Consider the following 13,391-nt stretch of genomic DNA (forward strand, 5'->3'; position numbering starts at 1 on the left):
TTTGCTTCCATGAAAATCTTTGCAGAAATGAATAAAGTTTGGGCTGAAGGAATTGTTGAATGAAGGGAGAAGATCTTGAATAAGTGGACTTCTCAGCATTAGGAATTCATTTGTGTGGAATTTATGTGCAGGTGGAACTGTCTGAGAGGTTGTGAAGATAGTGATAAATTACGGTTAAGAATGGGGCTAATTATAATTCATTGAGTTACGAAATAGTTGGGGTCTTTATATTGCTCCATTACATTAATTTTCTTTCTACTGAGCAATTATAAAATTTAAAACTTTCTGACTAAGCTGTCTTGTAAGTTCAATAGAAAATATTGCTAGCATTAGTCAATAAGAATCTATATATTTATCATATAATAGCATATTTTTATATTGACTTTTATTGACTGAGTGCTGCTAGTAATTTCTCTACAAAAAGAGAGAGGTTCTTATGTGAGTACTCATGTAACCAGTTATTGGATACAGGACAGGCTTTTTATTTAATCTTATAGATGATCTAGAACTTAGAAGAAACCCATAAACAATCGAGATAATTCTTTTCCAGGGGGGTCTTTTTTTGCCCAATGTCTTAAGTATTAGAATAGTCCAGGTTTCGGTCTTCAATTGCCATCAAGTCCAACCTATACCTGAAAAAATTCCTTGCTATTTCATAATCAAAAAATTAACCAGCCTTTGCATGAGGACATCCACTGAGAGAAACTCACTTCTCATTATGGGTAATAAATTTTACTTTTAGATAGCTCTTATTGTTGGAAAGTTTTTGTGATGACATCAAGCCAAAATTTGCCCCTTTGCAATTTTTACTCATTATTTCTGGTTTTGCCATTAGAATTATTCTCATCTGTCTTCAGCATTATTGTCAACAAATATTTTACCACTACTCTCATATGCTTCCTCAGTCTTCTCTAGGTACACCATTCCCAGTTCTTGTAATTGATGTCCTCTTCTGCTTTAGCTCTTTAGTGTACTCCTTAAAACATTATCATCCAGAGCTGAAGGCTACTTAAGACATATGACTAAGATAAAGTATAAAGGAATATTATATCCTTATTCCTGAAAGCTACATATTTCTTTTCTGTTTTTAGCTCCTATATCATATTCAGTGATATGATTGAATTTGCAAGATCCCAAGATATTCTTCAAATAGATCTCCCCTTTCTTGTATTTATGAATTTGATTTTGTAAAACCAAATAAAAGATTTGCAGTTTTTCCCTGTTGAATTTCACTGTGATTAACTGGTACTTAAAACAAGGCAAGTTCATCTTCTCTCTTTGATGATGATGCCAGAACAAAAGCTTTCCTGTTAACCAAGTTAACATATGACTAACCTTACATATGGTTAACATGTAAATATGTTGTAAGAACTTTCTTTTAAAAAAAGGTTTTTTTAAATACATATTTGTGAAGCAATACTTTTATCCTTGGGAACTGTGAAAGTTGAAAATGTGAAATGTAGATGAATTCCATTTTAAACAAATCCAGTATAGTATGTTGACATCCAAATTTCAAGGCAGATTAATTAGGCATTGCTTTTTTGGATTTTACAGTTTTCTCGTTTTAAAAATTTTATTTTCAAATTCTTTTGAATAACAAGTTTTCTTGGTATATTTCAAATACAATATAATTTGCAAAATGTTTTGTTTAAAGCTGTTTTAGAAAACATATGGTCTATACGAGGTACAACTGGTAATCCAAGAGTTGGTTAGCCATGTTTAACATATATGGGACTGCCTGCCATCTAGGGGAGGCAGTAGAGGGAAAGAGGGGAAACGTTGGAACAGAAGTTTTTGCAAGGGTCAATGTTGAAAAATTACCCATGCATATGTTTTATCAATAAAAAGCTATAATAATAATAATAAAAGAAAGTGTGGGGGAAAAGTATTAGGTTAGAATTAGCTTATTAGAGTTAGAAGTCAGATCATCCTTCTTTAGGGCCTCAAGCAAAAAGTGTGGAGAATGACAAATGGTGTTGCAAATAAAAAGACAATAAAATCTTCAAACTATAAGCCATATGACTTGATTTCAATTCCTTGAAAAATCCTAGAACCCTAGGGTACTATATGAGTTAGAGAGATTGCCTAGCTATTGTCTGAGAATCAACCTAAGTTGACTTTTTTGGTCAAATTTTTAAAAGTAATTTTGGGGGCCAAAGCCCCTAAAATCACCTATCTTAGTGTTGAAGAGTTGTATTTATTTTGCATTGGTGGAGGAAGAGCTCATATTGACAAAATAATTGGATCCTTAAAAGTGCTGAACGTCAAAATAAAGTCAGAAAAGTGTAGTGTTTGTCCTTTTGAAGTCAAAATCATGTAGATTGATTCTGTACTTTCCAACAAAATGTCAGAAGAGGCAAAAAAATTGCCGGATACTTTTAAAATAACCATAGTAAAATAATAAGTTAAGCACAAAAAGAGTACAGTCTTAACACTAAAGATGCAAAAATTTTAGAATAGTAAAATCTGCATCAAACAGAAATCATAACCATAGGAATTCAAACTGAAAGAAACCTAATAAGTAATCAAAATGTACCACCTTCATTTTTACAGAGAAGAAAAATGAAGCCTGGGGAATTAAAGGGAGTCATCCAAAATTATATACTCATAGTAGATCATAATGACAGTGGTTTAAAAAAATCTTTCATGAGGATAATAAGCTTTGACATTTAAGAACTTAATAGGTAGCGTTGTGCTATCAAGGAAGGATGGTGTGGTATTGGAAGAATTACATTGTGATATTAGTTGTTGCCTCTGACTACCTGAATGACCTTGTGCAAATAATTTCGTATCTTTATGTCTCTGTTTTCTCATGTCGGGTAAGATTTAGGATTCAAAAATGAATGTACACTGTCCCTTCTAACTCTGCATTTGCATACTAATAAGTAGGATTCTGATTAAGAATGTTTAGATACAAATTGTCCATAGTAGACGATTTGTATTTCTCTGTGAAGTTTTTAACCTTTGCAGATATTAACAAATCTATTTAATTTATGTTGGGTTTCTACTTTGTTTTGTGGTCAGGTATAAGGAAAATCACTGACATCTAAATTCAGCATTGAATAATTTTATGTTATATGTTAATGGTATCATACTTTAAAAAAACATCTCACTTGTGTTTTTACTCCATAGATTTTTTTTTAAGTATTTTATAGGAAACAGAAAAATTGAATTTAGGATTTTTAGAAGTTTGGTGAATGAAGACCATTTACTCATCACATCATTTTTGGGATTTCTTCAGACAAATAGTAATACTTTGCAGAGTTGTTTTCCTTGCTTTTTCTAGAATATACCAAACAGTACATGAGTGAAAGGTTTTCTGACTTTAGTTTGGACAGAATGGAGAGTAGACAGCATATTTCTTGTTGCACATTCAAAAATATCTTTAAATTGGAAATGAAGCTGAAGACAGAAGAAATGGCAAGAGAAAGTTTAAAAGATCCAGGTGAGCATGATTTTAAATACTTTTCTATAGACTTGTTTAAGAAAAAGTCTATAGAAAGTTTGGGTTTGAGATCTAACTGAGCCACATCATCCCAAAAGTTTCATATAATAAATTGGAATGAAGACAGCATGAAATGGAAAATTGAACAGAGGTCACTATTTCCTATAAGAATTTATTTTTATCGTCAGTGGCAATGAAACTAATATATTTGGATTCTTAACACTTTGGTCTCTGATATGCTACACAAGGAAATTAAAATAGCACCTGAAGTCAGAAGATTAAACAAACCATAAAGATGATATATACACATCATGGAAATTTGTGCTGGAGGTGACATAATGTTGAAACACTGAGGAATCATTTTATAAGACACCTCAGAGAGGGAAGAATATCAAAAAATGGAAAAATCATGGAAAATAGTATCCAGAATTTGAATTTCAGGAAGAGAATGGACTGGTTGATTATACTTCTGATATTTTTCAGTGCTTTCAATGTTTCCAAGCTGTTCCTTGGTGCAAAGACCCATCTACTTAACACAAATGTTCCTCTGCTGATTGTGAATCATAGGAAACCAGTCTCTGAAAACTCAGAAGTTTCAGGAAACATGGGGAGCCATATTAGGTAGATGTAGACTATAATATATTTCCACTGATTCTACTGTAAGTCTTAGAAGTGGCATAATAAGGTCATTGATGTATAATAAGAACAAGAATTACAAGGCTAAGGAAATACTTGAGTGCTGCAGTGATCTGAAATAGAAGAGACCTCTGTGAAACATGGATTATGAATGAGAGTCACTTGTAACTCTGTAGAAGATATTTAGATGGATTATTATCTGGATTGATGAGAGGAGTATCCATGTAAATGTGATCAGTGATTCCTTATGCTGAAATGAAGTAAAGACGTCGATTCCTAACTGTTCATGATGCATTAAAGAATAAAATCTATGAGAAGAGTAAGACACTAATTTTTCAGGATGTTTATGAAATTTTTTTGTATATTCCTGAGCCATTTTCTGTAGAAATATTATCTAAATCCAGACACTTTGTTTTGCTACTATTCTGTTTTTAAGTTGTGTTGAATATGCTCTTAAGGCTGAAGAGCAAAGAGAATTTTTAAAAGAGAAGTTTGTTATAATTATGCTTGTACTTTTCTAACATAATTATTTTAGGAACCTGTAAATATTTAAAAGACATGCTTTTGTTATGTGATAATACTGAAAGTTTTAGGTTGATCACAAAATTTTAATTTAGATTATAAGTAGTTATTAATTATCAACTGAGTAAGAGGGAAACTTCTGGAAATGGGATTATAAGAACTTGAATTTACTTTTGAAAAATAAAAAATAAGGCTTTCATTTTTAGCTAAACTTTACTTACCAAAAGGACTTTTGGAAACAAAGCATGTTGAGAAAATTTTACTTCTAAAGCATTGGATTTTGTTTGTGTGTTTGTTTTAGGAGGTATACTTGAAAGATGGAAGAACTGAAAGACTAAAATTGGAACTTGAAAGGAAAGATGCTGAAATTCAGAAATTGAAAAACAACATCACTCAGTGGGAGGTTTGTGTTTAGTTACCATTTCAAGGTGAAATGTATTGTCTTTTTTTGTTATTCTAAATTTTTCCTCATTATAGATAATTACAATAATTTTTTCTCTTGTTTGTCCTTTCTCTCTCTCTCTCTCTCTCTCTCTCTCTCTCTCTCTCTCTCTCTCTCTCTCTTCTCTCTCTCTCTCTCTCTCTCTTTTTGCTGAGGCAATTAGGATTAAGTGACTTGCCCAGGGTCACACAGCCACGAAGTGTTAACTGTCTGAGAACAGATTTGAACTCAGGTCCTCCTGACTTTAGGGCTGGTGCTCTATCCACTGCACCACCTAGCTACCCAATTATAAGAATTTTTTATTGGTAGTGGTATCCTTTTTCTTAGCTCTATCATTACATGAGTTTTAAAAACGATAATCAATGATATATCTGAATGGTAATCATGCTGACGCTTGCTACAAAACTAACATCTCCTGGATCAAATATAAAATCTTCACTTTTTTAAAGGCCTTTACAACTTAACTCTTCCTACTTTTCCAGTCATATTGCACTTTAGCTACACAGACCAACTTGTAACACTCCTTGGGGGTAAAATGTCCTTTCTCCACACTTGTGATACCTCACTTCCTTGTCTTCCTTCAAGAAGAATTCAAACCGTACCTTCTGCAGGAGTCCTTCCCCCAATTCTTTTAGTACCTTCCTTCTGAAATTGCTATATATTCTAGATAAATCTTATATGTACATAGTTATTTGTATGTTGTCTCCCCCATTACAATGAACATCTTGAAGATAAGGGCCACACTTTTGCCTTTCCTTTTATCCCCATAAAGTGCTTATTGATTAACTGATTTACTTCTACCCCATGCATAGATTTTTTTTAACCTTATTTTTAAGAAAAGGGTCCTTGACCTTTATTCTTTCATGGATCCCTTTGGCGATCTAGTGAAACCTGTGGATCCTTTCTCAGAATAAAATGTTTTAATTGCTTAAAACAAAATATACAGAATTAGAATGGAATCAAATATATTAAAATATGTATGTATTTTTTTCCATTTGAGCCCACAAACCCCATGAAATCTGTCTTTGGACCCCAAATTAAGAACCCCTGCACTAAGGAGTTCCAAATGATGATGATTCTTTCCTTAAACTAAAATATCCTACCTGTTGTGGCTCTTTAATATGGTCATCAAATTTGTTTTGTATATTCACATCTTTGATGAAACTTCCCGTGATCTTGCATCATCTTTCTCATTTAGCCTTTCGCATTTACCTGACCATCTATAAATTATGCACTTTGTATTACAGCTGTAATGCTTCTTGATCCACTTACATTTTTGTAGATTTTTTATTGAAAGGGACATTTGAACTCATTTAGTAGTCTGGTGAAGCCAATGGATTATTTCAGAACAGTGTATTTAAGTGCTTAAAATAAGATATAGGATTACAAAGGAAACTTTTTTTGTTCAAATAGAGTTATTGAGGGACAGCTAAGTGGTGCAGTGGATAGAGCACCAGACCTGGAGTCAGGAGAACCTGAGTTCAAAACTGGCTTCAGACACTTAGCACTTTCTAGCTGTGTGACCCTGACCAAGTCACTTTACCCCAATTGCTTGGTTCATTCCCCCCCCCCAAAAAAAAAGGCAATTGAATATAGTTATTGAAGAGTTAAAAAGTAATTAATAGACCTCATGTTAAGAACTGCTGATCTAAAGCTCTTTACAACAAAGCATAATTCATAGAATTCTGGAAGTGGAATCAAGAAGACTTAGGTTTAGGTTCAAATCCTGTCTCTGACACTGCCTTTTTAGCAAATCATTCAAATTTTCTGAACCTCAGTTTCCTCATCTACAAAATAGTAGTAATACCAGCAATGTTATGTATCTCAAAGGGTTTGTTGGTAGTAAATCTCAAATGAGATAATGTGTAATAAGGCATTTTGCAAATTTTAAAATGTTATGTAAATGCTATCTTTTATTATAATTATTTATATCAGTCATGGTTCCAAGTCCTTTGTAGTAATTATCTCTTATTCATTATGTTATTAACTAATTAATTGATCAAAAAGAGAACTTTAATATGTTGATATGTTTTATATGTTAATCACATAACCTGTGTGCCTTTCAATATGTGTTAACGGAAAAAAGAAATGTCTTTTACAATAATCTTTAGATGTTTGAAAAAATTTTAAAATACCTAAATTTATTAGTAATCTCTATCCTTATTAGTAGGACCTGTAACAAAAACTTAAGTTTCTCATCTAAAACAAAATGTAAAAAAGTCCATTTGGTAGGGAGAGTAATTTAAAGAAATATTTTCAACATTTTATGTTCAGAAATTAACATGTATATGTGTATAATTATTAATAGTGAAAGAAGACACTAGAAATTTAAAAGGAAGTCCCAGGCCTATTTCAGTAAATTGCTTTGCATGTTAATTACATAGCTTTCAACTTTTGAACCAATTCAAATATTGAAATAACTGGATAATTACTGTGGTCTGTGTAACTTGAAATAATATTAAAAATGAATTACTTTGTTGTCCTTTGTTTCTTTTTGAGAAAAATGAAAATCCCTTAAGGAAAATTTCTATTGTGTTAACTTCTTTCCTTTGCTCTCATTCTGTTAGCCTTAATTTTGAATCATTTGTAATATTAATGCCTGCATTTTTTTGTTCATGAGGATGCCTAGAATTTTTAGCTCACTAGTTGCTATAATTTGATTCACATCATGTATTAAAACTAAGCAATCGTGTTCTCTTTGATCAATTAGGCAAAATATAAAGAAGTAAAAGCAAGAAATGCTCAGTTATTGAAAATGTTACAAGAAGGTGAAAGTAAGTAATTTATTTTTTATGATTTCTAGATTTATAAGTCATATTTGGGATATTTCTTATTTTAAAAATATAATTTATAGGGATAGCTAGATGGTGTAGGTGGAAAGAACACCAGTCCTGGAATCAGGAGGACCTGAGTTCAAATCTGGTCTCAGATACTTAACACTATTATGAGATTTAAGGAGCTCTTTCGAGTTCAAATGGAGGTTGGTTTTGTTGACTTTATTTTTTTTTTTTGTAAACTCTTGAGATGTGGAAAGATTATAAAATGAATCCCGTTGCTCATTTCACAAAGTATTCTTACATAAATGAACAGAATTCCTTAAGATAATTATCATGGGTACACCTAGGTAGTGCAGTGAATAGGGCACCAGCCCTGACGTCAGGAGCACACCTGAGTTCAAATCTGGTCTCAGACAAAAAAAAAAAAAATCTAATTATCATGATCTACCATCTTCATTAAATTATTTGAAAAATCGTGTAGAAAACTGTTAGATTACAAGTAAATCAAAGCAAAAATAATCTTTAATAGGGAATACTTATCAACATCTTTTTAAAATCCAAGTTAAATAATATAGGGATTTAATTCAAAATTTTTCTGCTCAGTGAAAGTTGTTGATGTTCTTCTCTTCTTTATAAATTGGAATAATAAAAAAAATAATGTGACAGCTCTCTTAAAAAGATCTTTCCAAGAAAATTATTGGAAAGAAATATTAAGTATTTCGTTGTCAAGGAGTAGTCTTTTTTAAATTAAATTTTTTAAATGATTCTCATACCTTTTGATCCTAGGATGCCATTTAACATTTTAAAAAATGTTTTCCAAAACAAAAACAATTTATTAAAAAGAATAATATTGCCTCACAAATTTTTGCAAATACCTGGTTTAATAATAAAAGATAGCTGAATTCTCATATTCAATCTGTTGTGATTTTTTTTTTTGGTTCAAATCTTTTAAGAAAATTTGGTTTCAGATATGTAGTTGAAAAAGGAAGTAGTACTTCAATAAGCAAATATTTTAGTATTATTAGGAAAATAGTTTTGACTTCACAGACCTTCTGTAATGGTCTTTGGAATCCTGTAGAGGTCCCTAGAACACAGTTTGAGAAATGCTGAATTTTAGGATTTGAGAGACAAACTCACCTTGTCTCCTGTGAGGTGTACGTCATTTGACAATTTTTTAAACTCCTCTGTTTTTTCCTTATTGTCAGTGAAAGATAAAGCAGAAATACTTCTTCAAGTTGATGAATCACAAAGTATCAAAAATGAACTAACCTTACAGGTAAGGAAATTTATATTTTAGCTATAGAACAGATAAGCCTTTGCTCTAGGACCTTCCCATAAGTCAAAGAAGAGTATTGTGGTAAACACCATGTTTACCTTGCAGCCTTTGAAGTTCAGCTTCCCCTGGTCCATTCCCATAGAGTGCTATCACCATGGTGGTCCTTCTGCAAGATCTACATTTTGTTTCAACTCCTATGGGCTTTTAGTTCCTCCATACTTGTGTAATGATTGCCAACATGATTGTGGATTTAATTTTTCTCTTCCTTGCTTAGGGATAAGGGTTATCAGATCTCCCTCTCTTGGCACATCCCTATTGGAGTTAAATTTCCTTCTATGCCACTATTGGTTACTCCAACCCTGAAAATTATAGAGAAATTTTTTGAGCTACAACTCTTGTTAAAGTTTAAAAAGTACTATGCCATATGGCTAATAAATATGTATTTATAACAAATTCCTTTCTTTCTCAAGGAAGAGATGGGGAGGGAGGGAGGGAATTTGGAACTCAGAATATGTGAAACAATGTTTACATGCAATTAGGAAATAGTTAACAAACTAAAAATATCAAAATAAAATTTGCTGCACCTGTTTTATTGTCTATAGAATGAGGGGACTGGACTAGATGGCCTCTAAGACACCTTCCAAATGTAAATCTAGATCTATCATCCTTTAAATTATGGAATCCATTCATTGATTTCTAAAAAATGAGTTATGTTGTTTTTCTTCTATTGAACTTTGTATGCGTATTTGTTTTAAAATCATTCTTGTCAGTCATTGTTAATGTTCTTTATGTTAATCTTTTTTTTAATCTCATTGATTACTTAATTTTAGGTGACTTCGCTTCATGCTGCATTAGAGCAAGAAAGATCAAAAGTGAAGGCATTACAAGCAGAATTAACAAAATATCAGGTAAGCCTGTTATGATTCATAACGATCACAGGTTGAGAGGTTGAAAGGACCTTAAAAACCATGAGTTCCAATTCCCTCATTTTACAAATGTGGAAATTTGTAGAGATATAAAGGTTAGATTGCATAACTTAAATTTTAAGTAAGGGATCTATAAAAAACAAATTTTATGTGAAGGTTAAATTTTATTCACCTTATATATGTTAACAGAATTAATTGCTATCTAGGTAAGATTAAAAGTTTAAAATGTTTTAAGTCTATTGTGGACATAAGTAGAAATAATTGAGGGAATTCAGTAAAAGTGTAAGAAACATAAAAGAGTTTTACTTCAATTTACTAGAAGCAGTAGTGGTATTAAGAATTCCATGAATATTTTATTTTTAAAGATACATGCAAGGGCAGCTAGATGGCTGTGGATAGAGCACTAACCCTGAAGTCAGGAGGACCTGAGTTCAAATATGTCCTCAGATACTTAACACTTCCTAGCTGTGTGACTCTGGACAAATCACCCTAAATTGTCTTGCAAAGATAAATAAATAATTGGGATAGAGATATATGTACTATGTCTCCTCAGGTAAAGTCCTGTTGCACTGCTAATCATGGTACAGATATCACCTTGGATTCTCAGAGGCCATGCCAGTAATACAAGCTCTGGCAGATCTTTACCAAACTATGAGTATGAAGCTCATAACAGACTGTGTATCTTTATCTGATGGCCAACCCCTATTAGCCACACTCCAAGAGAACCATAGTAGAATTGGTCATGGAGTGAAGAATTTTTCAGCCATGGCAACTTTATCTATTGATTTGTAGAGGAATAAAAGCATAAGTAAAAGGGAATAAAATTATAAATGTTTGGGGTGTTGAAATATATTAAGTATAGAAGTACATGAAGTTGTAAGTAATGATGAAAGTTAAATGATTATTTTTAGTTTGTATAGATTATTTATCTATCTATATTTTATTACCTAGCAATCACTTCCTCATCTAAAGAGTTTGTGGATAAAAATGAATAAAGTTGGAAGAATGAAATCTTATTTTAGCCCATACTTGAGAGTTACATAGGGGTGTGTGTGTGTGTGTGTGTGTGTGTGTGTGTGTGTGTGTGTGTGTGTGTGTGTGGTTTTTATTTTTAAATTTAAAAAATCTGTTAGAAACAAATGAAATCTTTTGGGAGGAAAAAAGTGCACTTTCAAACAAATCATGGGATGGGCCGCTTCTCAACTGAGATCAGTAGAAGTAGCTTTTTGTTGGGTAAAAGAGCCCTTGTACCCCAGCCACTACTATTATATAAATCCTCTCTGTAAAACCTGAGGTTGGAGCAGGTCCACCATCTCTTACCTTAGAGCTAGGTTCCTATCCATGGCCTGGAAAACCCAGGACCAGTGAAAATTGTGCTGCCAATGTGCTCCCCAGGGTGCAGCCCTAGCTTTGAAGTTTGCCAGCCCAGGGAGAAGGGACTGCCTTCGCCTGGGAGGCCTTGGGACAGGCCCTTGATCCAGGCTCTGCTTATAGAAAAACTGTTGCCAGTTGAGAAGCAAGGTAAGAGTTTTATGCTATATGAGCATGCACCTAGTTTGCAAGTGGTACCTAGTTTGCATAAAATAATCACTGAGCTAGTTTTTGGTAGTAGCATTCATTATTTCCCTCTTCATGGCAGAAATCAATTTCATTTTCCCCCCTGATTCCATTACATAGATCAGTGGCTCCAAATGTTTCCTCTGTAGTCCACAAAAACTTTAAGCATCCCTCATGGCCCATACCAACCTCTTTCATACCTTTCTTTAAAAAAAAAAATTAGTAGGATTTTCATCTAGTTAGAAATTATTTATGGGGAAATTGTTAGTGAATACTTACTAAATATTCTTGAATGGTTGTTCACAAGAAGGGAATAGAGAGCAGAGCAGCAGAAAAAGAAGTAGCCCTTAGACTCCTAATGAATGAAAGAATAGATGTCAGTTCTAACAAAGAGAACATCTGAAATTGGCATCACTCAGTAAAATTTAATACAGCTACCATTTTAAGAAACAAATTGCACTAATTGATCTTTAAGTTAATCTTTTAACTATAAACTGATCTTGTTTAAAACCTTTGAAAAGTAATAATTTCATGGCATTTTTAGACCAGTTTATGAGTTTTTCTTTTGCCTAAATCCAGTTTGATAAAAATTTGGCTCTGTAAGGAATTAAGTGTGGGTGTATTGTTTAAATTTTTTTTAAATCTTGATGTTGTAGAAGAGAGAAAACTTCCCCTTTGAAAATAATATGGTAGTTATGAAAGCATAGAAGCTATTAAACTAGCATGGTTCAAGTTGAATAAACTGTCCCAAAAGCCACTTTCACCTTTGAAAATATCCAACTAAATTTTTTCATTGAAAAGGTATACAAGCTCAAATATAAAATGAATTCAAAGAAGCTACTTTTCCTCAGATCAGAAATTTTCCTTAATCATAAATGCTTAAATTAAAATTAAAATGCTTGTAGAAGAAAATTCTTAAATAATTTCCTTTATTTTTCTTTGCAGGGTGGCAGAAAAGGGAAAAGAAACTCCGAGTCTGACCAGTGTAGGTGATCACATTAGCCATTGAGATCAGCACAAACACACACACACACACACACACACACATACACACACACACATGCACGCACGCACGCACTACTTACCCACATACATAACACACATACACACACACAAACTTTTCAGGGTTTTGGAAAAAAATGTATATATTTAATGCTCTACAACTGCTGAACTATGCAGTTTTTGTTGGGGAAAAGAAACCTAAAATGACTAATTGATTAACCAACTAAAAACTATTTCATTTTTCTGTTGGTTTAAAGTGAAAAGTAGGAAAGTAGAAAAACTCAGTGAATCATTACTGTTTGCTGTCCATGCTCATCACTTTAGTTTTTCATCAGTCAATAAAATTTACTCTTACATTTGTATGTTTGATTTTTTTTTAAGTCCCAGAAATGTGTGGAAGTATTAGCTTAGTATTTATCAAGATAAACTACATTAGACCAAAGCTAAAATTGCTGCTGTTTATCTGCTTAATGTTTTTTTAGTTCTTTTAAATTAATTTAGTACAGTGGAATGCCATTATATAGTATAACTCATAGTGAGACAGATTTATTCATGCTCTTCAAAGGCTAATTGCTAAGTAAAAGATATCTGATGTAGATAGAGGGACACAGATGGGCCTGGATCTGTGATTTCATTGGTCTAGAGAATTCCCAGATGAGAAAACTGTCATTGTACCTCATCATGTTCTCAACAATTAAGTCCTAAAAATTATTTAAAACCTTGAGAGGTTAAATGACTTTCCCAAAATAAAACAACCAGTGTGCATGAGAGGCGAGACTTGAATTCGTCTTCCTGGCTCTCTATCCAT

General features: G+C 32.5%; 1 protein-coding gene across 5 annotated transcripts in view; it reads left to right on the plus strand.

Annotated features, from left to right (window-relative positions):
• The window catches only part of GKAP1 (G kinase anchoring protein 1), a 64,183-nt gene extending 51,244 nt beyond the window's left edge, over positions 1-12,939 (plus strand). For 3 of the 5 annotated variants that reach the window (XM_051966325.1, XM_051966309.1, XM_051966333.1), the window contains 6 exons: positions 4,905-5,006; positions 7,756-7,819; positions 9,028-9,098; positions 9,929-10,006; positions 11,420-11,545; positions 12,527-12,939. In XM_051966325.1, the coding sequence (XP_051822285.1) occupies positions 4,905-5,006; positions 7,756-7,819; positions 9,028-9,098; positions 9,929-10,006; positions 11,420-11,500 (396 nt within the window). In that variant the 3' untranslated portion in view covers positions 11,501-11,545; positions 12,527-12,939. The remainder of the gene's footprint in view (positions 1-4,904; positions 5,007-7,755; positions 7,820-9,027; positions 9,099-9,928; positions 10,007-11,419; positions 11,546-12,526) is intronic. The other 2 variants (XM_051966315.1, XM_051966342.1) reach the window with 1 other exon arrangement.
• Positions 12,940-13,391: the final 452 nt, after the last annotated feature.

The sequence above is a fragment of the Antechinus flavipes genome, chromosome 1 (assembly GCF_016432865.1).
Source record: "Antechinus flavipes isolate AdamAnt ecotype Samford, QLD, Australia chromosome 1, AdamAnt_v2, whole genome shotgun sequence".
Lineage (NCBI taxonomy): Eukaryota > Metazoa > Chordata > Mammalia > Dasyuromorphia > Dasyuridae > Antechinus > Antechinus flavipes.